Source organism: Rhodamnia argentea, chromosome 6 (assembly GCF_020921035.1).
Source record: "Rhodamnia argentea isolate NSW1041297 chromosome 6, ASM2092103v1, whole genome shotgun sequence".
Classification (NCBI taxonomy): Eukaryota; Viridiplantae; Streptophyta; class Magnoliopsida; order Myrtales; family Myrtaceae; genus Rhodamnia; species Rhodamnia argentea.
Window position 1 is genome coordinate 25,419,480 of NC_063155.1, and position 9,207 is coordinate 25,428,686.

Sequence of the window (9,207 nt, forward strand, 5' to 3'; positions counted from 1 at the left end):
ATCCGGGTCGCGGGTCAATTTCGGTCAAATCGGGTTTGCTTCTTTTGTGGCCTGTGGGGTGGACTTCGCTTGACGGCCCAATATCTATCTGGGCCATCCATCGGTGGGAATCTAATTGGGACGGCCTAATAGTGAGTACCGATGAGATTATCCGCCCTGATTTTCCTTTTCAACCCCATTTTAAACTTCCGTCGGTACGTTTACTAAAATAATGTAATAGACCTCCTTTTCCCTAAGTGCATAATCAACTCTTTATGAACTTGTATTTCTTGGTTAAGTAGATTGAGGAACTTCATATTTCTAATTTTTGAAGATAAGATCTCGCGGGAATAGAATTGTAATATTTATAGGTCGATAAGATAACTATTTAAGATAACAAGATATGACACAACATCAATTACAATTAATTAGTACGAATTAAGAATATGCATTTATCAAGGGAGATATATGCACGAGCAAAATCGTAAGAGATATGGAAAATCTCCTCATTACCTCAAACATATGACTTTTCAAGATAAGTTTACATCACCATATTATTTACATGGCTTTCTCGATCAATTTCGACAACTAACAAACTTTGTTTCTTAAACAATTGCGGGGACTTGTCACTTGCCCAACCAAGTAATCTTCCTTAGGTGCGACAATCTCCAAACTTGTTTTACTTTCGAGTTATCACTAGAATTAAGGGATTGTATGCTTAGAGGTGTCCCAAAAGAGAGCGCGGAAACTTAGATGAGTCGATCCAAGTCTTGAACAAGAAAGATAAATGCGTTTATTGCAAAATTTCAACATATACTATCACACGTGTACATGCCATTATTGATTAAGCATATGAATAGTCATCAAAGTACATCATTTGCTACGGCACATACCCTCAGGTCTCACCATATAGTAAAGCAATTTTATAATTAGAAAATTACAATTTCCCCTGTTCAACTCGCTATATCCAGGAACAATTCTACTCAAGGCACACCTCATACCGTCCTCGATGCACAATCTCTTCGTACTTTCTCCTCAACGTTCGTACGTGCTCTCTATTCCCCGTCAGACCACCACCACCACCACCAGGACAGAGAGAGCGCCTCCGCTTTCCCGTTGATGGCGGCGGCGTTGCTTGCCTTTGTTGTCTGCCTTTTAGTACACGGAAAGAGGATTTAACGGAGAGAGACTTCCAATGCCCATTTGGATCGTATTGTGTGTTTCCGGGTCGCGATGATTAATGGCGATGATGCTTTGTTATCTCTTTCCGCATTGGAATATTGTACAATGTTCGCGGTCATCGCCAACCGTCATCCGTGAATTTGGTTCTTGTCTCGGGTTGATCAGATCTGAAATCCTCTTCTCACTTTTGCATACAGAGAGCTAATTGAAAGGCTGATGTTAAAAAGCGATGTGAGCATACATGTCTATTTGAAGAACATTACTGAAAAGAATCCGAAGGTGTACGTTCAGTATTTGGAAACGGAACAATGGAATCATTCGTTTTTGGTATGGTTCGTGCGATCGAATTCGCAAAAGAAGGCCAAATCCTCGGTCGAAACCGATATCTCATTCTCTCAAAAACATGTTGGAGAAATTTCCATAGAACATGCAAGGAACAAGCAAAAAGCAAAGTACATGTATGAACACATATAAGTTCATGTATTAACAACGCTTCTTTAGCGGTCTGAATTCGCTGTCCTTGTAGAATCGGAAACATATGAAAGAGCAAACGCGGCATGTATTGCGGCCCCAATCGAGAGCACATCCTCATCGATAGAGTAATAAGGGCTATGCGCAGGGTGGACGGACCCGATCTTCTCGTTCCTGATGCCTAGGAAGAGGAAGGACCCCGGGACCTCGTCCAAATAGAAGGCGAAATCCTCGCTCCCGGTAAAACTAGGAGACAGCACCGTGTTCTCTTCCCCAACAACCTCGATCGAGATGCGATGGGCCTGCTTGTAGATCCTCTCATCGTTCACCGTTGGCGGGATCGAGGGGTGTTCGTTCCCCTCTAGGTCGACCTCCGCGGTGCAGCGGTGCACCGCTGCCTGCGCTTTTATCACCTGGCATTGTGAAGAGAAAGCAGCAGCAGCATATGAATGGCTTGGTTTTTCTTGATGCACAATCGAAGAAAACGGGATCATTCCGCGTTAGGTTCTCTTTCGATTCCATAGAAAAACTGGACTCATAACTTTTCCATAGCAAAGCTTCTCAGGAGTTGGCAACTGTGTACATTCTCTAACTATAGCACAAGAAGTTCATTTACTTACCTCTTCTATTCTTTCTCCTAGTCCATAGAAGCTCTTCTTTCTAAAAGCTCGGAAAGTCCCGCCAATCGTGGCCGTGCTGGGGATCACGTTGAATGCGGTCCCGCCCTGTATCATCGCTACCGAAACTACCTGCATAAATTGTTCCGTGACAAAATGAATTGCGTAATTGAAATGCACGCGATATACCCGAATTTCATAGAATTACAATCCCATTGATATGAAGCTGGCAAATAAGACATGAAGAGATAGGAAAAGAGTGAAGTACCTGGGAGTCCAAAGGGTCTACCTCCCTGGAAACAATGTTCTGCAAGCTGATCACCGCAGTCGAAACGGCCACAATCGGGTCAATCGAGAGATGTGGGATCGCCGCGTGACCCCCTTTTCCCTTGATCCTAGCCTTGAAACTGCCACAACCAGCTAGGAATTCCCCGGGCCGTGACGCGACAACCCCGATTGGGTACTGGTTGACTAAGTGCAAGCCAAAGATGGCTTCTACGCCCTCGAGGGCACCTTCTCGGATCATATCCTTGGCGCCTCGGCCGCTCTCTTCGGCCGGCTGGAATATAAGGACCACCGTTCCCTGTGAATTACACGTGGACATCCCATGAACACGAGCATTATATTGATCACTGCTTGATACATTTAGGCCGCTCCGGGATTGATTTTACCTAATAAAACTTCGCTACATCCATTGGTAATAGAGCTAAGTGTCCGATCCTTAAATTACCTGCAAATGGTCTCGGACTTCCTGCAATATCTTTGCAGCTCCAAGTAGCATGGCGACGTGAGCATCATGGCCACAAGCATGCATTTTCCCGTCCACCTTGCTCTTGTGCTCCCACTCCACCAACTCCTGATGAATATAAAGCAATCCCATCGTGCATTTTGAGTGAAAACAGATCGAAAGAATCCAGAGCTGTTCTAACTGTGACCAGACAATACATCTAGCTCTGTCTAAATGGTGCACAGACAGAAACAGGAAAGTTGTGGCTCGCCATTGCTCCGAGAAAAGAGAAGGAGCCTGTCGTGTTCTTGTAGAGTGTTGGGTTTTGGTTTAATTCAGAATTCAGTTGTTGGATTGACTAGTTTTCGTGGGAAAAGGTTTGGTGACAGGTGATAAGATTCTTTTCTCGTCGTTCATTCATTGACGTCTGAACTCTGCAAAGTTCATCATCAATTCCCTTTCTTCAACTACATGTGTTCGGTTGTAAGGAGACATCGTCAACTTGCTCGTAAAATATTAAAATCTCTTTTTTTTTTCTCGAAACAAGACATGGGCAACCACATGACGTACCCGAATCGGCAAGGCGTCCATGTCAGCCCTGAGGGCGAGGAAAGGTGGAGAGCCCGATCCGACCGTGGCCACGACCCCCGTCCGGGATACAGGCCACCGGTAAGCGACGCCCAGCCGGTCGAGCTCGCGCCTGACGAGCGCGCTCGTCTCGAATTCCTCGTAAGCGAGCTCAGGGTTCTCGTGGATCTCCCTCCTAATCTTCTTCATCCAATCCGACACGCTCGCATCCTTGGCCCTCCTAACTACGTATTCTCTCAACGAAGAAGAAGAAGAAGAAGAAGAGTTGAGTGACGTGAAGAGCAGGTTTTCATGAGCTGAAGCTTGAAGGTCCAAGCGGCAACAGCACAAGAGAAAGGAGAGGAGTGTGAGGAAGACGACTGGTTGAGGAGTCTCCATGAGTTGGGAACGAGCGAGTTGTGTTGGCCTGCGCCTGCGGGGGTCCTTCCGTATTTATATAAAATGCAATTTTGACGGTCCGCATCCAACAAAGCGCGTCATGCGTTCGGTAAAAACCTACGCAAATCGCGGGAGACGGCGCCGTTTCTGCTCTCGTAATAATGATGTTGTCCTCTTCACAATTTCGAAGAGGAGCAATAAAGAGAAGGTCCGATTTCTCTTCTTCTTCTTTCCTTTCTTGGAAAGTTGGAATCACGTTTTAACCCGGGTCACCTATCCCTTCTTTAGCGTGTAAAATGATTTCCCGGTGTTCTTCTCAATCCGTAGTTTCTCTCCAATTGCCTCCCCCTGAGATTAATGCTCTTGTCTTGGAGTAAGAACATGGAGAGGGGAACGAGAAAATAAGGAAAATTATCCAAAAAATTCTTAATCAATTCGATCCTAAATATTTTAATTTTTGTCTAAATATTTTCACGTTTGGCCGATTGAGTCTATCTAGCTTATTTTGATTGAAAATCGCCGACATTATCATCGGCCATCTACGTGACACTACACCGTTGACATGAACATCGCCGGGCCTCATCAATAGCAGGTGGTTGTTGTCGGCCTCAAGCGAGGGACATCCAGACTTGGACTGCCCTCGCCCGGCAAGCAAGGGCGACCCTTGCTCGAAATCGTCAGCCATCAATGAGGCCCAATGGAGGGAAAAAGACAAAAGGAAAAGAAAAGAAAAGAAAATTATAAAAATAATACAAATATCGAAATATGGTTAAAATATAATTAAGAAATGTTCACGGCAAGATCGGTCGTCTCGGCCGTGCAACGTAGAACGGCCGACGTCCACGTTAGGGATTTCCGGTAAAAATTGGCCGAATGAACTCAATTGCAGATAGGAAAAGGTATATGGCTGAATTGACAAAAATGAGATAAACTTAAGATTTTTTGGATAATTTTCTCGAGAAAATTGAGAACAAATTTTGAAATCTTTTCATCATTCCTCCTCGTAAAAGATTCTTCCTTTTCCTTTCTAAAAGCCCAAATCAAAGTGTCGGATCTCGACTATTTGAGGAGCCAAATTCTAGCTCGAACCGATAAGTGAGAACCAACTTAGTTAGCCGAGGAATTTTAACCAATTGAGGAGAATATATATAGCCACGTGTTTTGAACGACATGAATTGCACATTTGTCGCGTGGACCACGTGCTGGAATATCCAATGCCGTGGTCTGCCTGCTCCTCTTCTCATCGAACTTTCTCAGCGGCTGTTGGACCGACACAATCATCTTTTTTTCGTATCATGCGGTGGATTTTCATCTCTCCATCTGACCCAAATTATGTCAACCGTCTAATTCTACAACGAAACGCAAGGTGGGTCTTCCTGCCGGCCTCGTCAAACCTTGTCTTTAGCACGAAGGGTGCTGTTTCCTAGCTTCAAACAGGGAAAATAAGCACGGGAATCGTACCCTATACGACATCTCTTACTCCTTGATTCGTCGATTAAGACGTCCGGCGATTCCTAATTCGAGTATTTCTCGGACCTCCGGGGCAGCCGGGTCTTTGCAATCGGGGCTCCTGGTTATAAAACTTTCAAAAAACTCCTCCTGGAGGCTTATCATAGGAAAAATCAAACGCTCTTTTCCGGGGCAAACGTAGAGAAGACGATTATACCAACGATATGGAATGTAGAAATATATATACGAACTATGTTCAACAACCCAACACAAAGATCGGAGGAAGCTTATCATGGTGTCGATGGATGTTGACAAACGGCCTTTGTCAAGGGAATTAGAGATGTCATCCCACCAATAATCATTCATGTCCTTATCTACGAATTCGTGTAATTTAATGAATGGACGAGAATGAAATAACGAGAGCATTTTTCAACTTAGTACCAAAAAGTTTACGGCGCCACATAAAATAAATAAATATATATTTATATACATAGGCACGTGAAAATGATGGGCCATGTATGGATGATATCTGCAAGACGTGACAATGTTCTCAAGCATAGAGCGGCGCGATTTTTCCGGGAAGTTGACAAGAAGAAATTGAAAAGTCTTTGATGTGGAAATATTTGCCAGTTGGGTCTTATTTTTTTAGTTCACTTTATCCCCTCTTGATCATTCATTTTTACTTGGCAATGGTAATGCTGTTCTCTTTCGGTTGCATGTGGAACCATCACAATTCAACATGCTCAGCCTCGGTCTATATCAAAATTTGTTATGGATTAAGTTGCCAAAGTTCATCCGCGTCATTTGGGATACCAACAGCCTAAAAGAGTTACACGCCGAACATCGTTGGAGTCGGCATGGTCAGATACAACCCATAATCCAACACGGTCAAATTGGGATATTCTCGAAAATCGATAGATATTGGACGTTTTAGAAGAAATTGAAGGGCAAGGACAACAAGAAAGGCAGGACATACTATCCTCATGACCAACAGCTTTCGGACTCTCAGCAACTGGATGAAACCCAGCTGTTAGAAACTCCAGTACTTACGACTCAACCTATTATGTTGGAACTGTCGAGGGATGGGCTCACCCTTGACAATCCAAGCTTTGAAGGCCTTAGTTGCTCAAGAAAAGCCCGAGATGCTATTTTCAATGGAAACAAAAAATCATGAGCTAATGGTTCGTAGAACAGGCGGAAAGATAAGAGTTTTAAAACCTTTATGTAGTGAATCCTATAGGGATGTGTGGGGGACTAGCCTTGATGTGGAAGGAGGGGTTTTATCTGACTGTGAATTGAGTTACAAATGAATACATTGACGTGATAATGGAGGAGACTGAGCGGATGTATACGTTTAAAGTTACGTTTGTTTTACAAATCAACCACTTTCCGAGATAGATTGAGATTATAAGAACATCTTCGGCATTTGAGTGCCATATATACCGTATCTTGGGTTTGTTTAGGAGACTTCAATGAAACTTTGTATCGCTGGGAAAGAATGGGATAGAAAATGGTAGAAACATATCAAATGAACGCATTTGAGACTTCCTTAATGCTTGTGGTCTGATGGATATGGAGAGTAAGGGCCGCGCATTGACATTGGCAAACAATCGCGAAGCCCAAGAGTTTGTCAAGAAAAGGCTAGACAGGGCTGTTTGTGATATCGACTGAAGAGTACTGATTTTGGAAGCTGAAATTTATGCACTACCTGCTGTTGGCTCGGATCATAAACCCCTTATTAATAGTTTTATCAGCAGAGAAAGTAATGAGGACGAAAGCTTTTAAATTTCAAGCTTTTTGTCTGGAACACGAAGAGTGTGGAAGTAATATTAAGCGTGCTTGGAGCTTCTCCATATTGAAAGAGGGTAACTTAGTACAGAAAATTAGAGTGGTGGCTCCAAAACAGCTAAAGGCAGATCCAGTTTTCAAAAGAGGAGCTTCAGGGTATAATCAATTCTCATGTGTTGTCGGATGATGTGCATAGGAGAAAGGTACTAACTGAACAAATTGAGAATTTGGGGTGACAAGAAGAAATGTATTGGAACTACGATCGAGAATTAAACGGCTGAAATGGGGAGACAAGATACAAAAATTCTTTCTTGTTACCAAATTCAAAGAAGATAGACAACAATGCCCGATTAACGTCACGGCTGAGATGAACAAGCATTTGAATGCAGATATCACGATGGAAGATGTCCAGAATGTTGTATTTCAGATGGGTTCTTTGAAAGCGTCGGGGCCAGATTGCTCGAATGGTTAGTTTTACCAGCATCATTGGGCGGACATTAAACAAGGGGTTTTCCAAGAAGTACATAATTTCTTCAAGTCTGGTATTCTTCGTCCAGATTTAAATACTACTCATATTACTTTGATCTCGAAAGTAAATAACCCAAAAAGGTTGGATCAATTCAGACCAATCAGTCTTTGTAACTTTGCGTATAAAATCATATCTAAAGTCGTATTGAATAGATTAAAACCGCGGCTCCCTAAACTTATAGCAGGCAAACAAAGTGCACTTCATAGGGGGAGGCAAATCCAAGACAATCGCTTGATAGTGCATTAAGTATCACTTCAATTGAGAATAAGAAATAGGAGGAGAAAATTTCAGACCGTGTTGGAACTGGATATGAAATAAGTGTATGATAGAGTGGAGTGGGACTTCTAGGAGGCTTGCTTGCTGAAGATGGGATTTAGTGAACGGTGGGTAAACAGAGTTATGAAATGTGTTATCTCAATCTCATTTAGTGTTGAAGTTCAAAGGCGAACCGCTGCCCTCTTTTCAACCATCGAGAGGTATTCGACAAGAGGACCCAATGCCTCCCTATTTATTTATATTGGCGGCTGACGCACTCTCAACTTTGATGATAAAAGCAGTTAAGGAGGGAACACCGATGGAAATAAAGTTGAAACATGTTCTGTCCAGCCCTTTCCCACCTTCTTTTTGCTGATGATCCAATATTTTTCTTAGATGGAAAGGTGAAATGATATCAAAATTTGGCATTTAATTTGAATCAATATTGCTTTGCATCCGGACAAGTAATAAATCCGAACAAATCTGACATTTCTTTTAGCACAAATTGCCCACAGTCATTAAGAAGAAATATGGCAGCTGAACTTCGGGTTTCGAAAGTAGAAAAAACTGGAAGATATTGAGGGATTCCTGCGGATGGCGTGCATCTAAGAAGCAAATGTTCTCGTGGATTTTAGCAAGAGTGAACATGATATTAGAGAGGGCTAGCAAATTTTAATTAAAGCTGTAATACAAGCTATTCCTCGATACGCAATTGTCTATTCTCAATTTCATTTATCAAATCGAATGCATTTCATAAAGCGTTTTGCACTCAATATGTATAGCTTTCGGCAAATTCTTTCACAAAGCATAAAACCAAAATATTCACAAATGATCATTTCAAACTACTTCAAAGTCCATTTCGTAATACAAGTTCATAGTTTAACATAGGATATATAACCCCTCGCAATACCTTGCCTAAAACATTTATCAAACCATTTACCAATACTAAATAGCAGTAAATGCTTGATCCAATTTATGCAAGAAATATATTATTTCATAGCTCATACTATAATAAATCTATCACTTTGAAAACATGAGTCTATAAATTCATAGAAGAAACAGTATTACTCACCCGGGAAACCTGAAAACCAACATACAGTGGTCACTCAAGCCAACTCACTCATATTCCTTCCAATTAATCGAAAACTGTATAAAAAAATCGAGCAATACACTGCTTTAACGAACAATTCACTAATCTATGCTTATTCGACAACAAAATGACTTCAACGTACCAACGAAAAGAT

The 9,207-nt window shown here is 42.2% G+C and overlaps 1 protein-coding gene across 1 annotated transcript; it reads right to left on the bottom strand.

Moving 5' to 3' along the window:
- Nucleotides 1-1,454: 1,454 nt before the first annotated feature.
- Nucleotides 1,455-3,977, bottom strand: LOC115728595 (IAA-amino acid hydrolase ILR1-like 1). Its single transcript, XM_030658928.2, has 5 exons — nucleotides 3,547-3,977; nucleotides 2,980-3,105; nucleotides 2,518-2,832; nucleotides 2,253-2,381; nucleotides 1,455-2,045 (listed from the first exon to the last, which is right to left on the bottom strand). The coding sequence occupies exons 1-5, from the start codon at nucleotides 3,940-3,942 to the stop codon at nucleotides 1,659-1,661; spliced, it is 1,353 nt and encodes a 450-aa protein (XP_030514788.1). The 5' UTR covers nucleotides 3,943-3,977; the 3' UTR covers nucleotides 1,455-1,658.
- Between the last annotated feature and the right edge of the window lie 5,230 nt (nucleotides 3,978-9,207).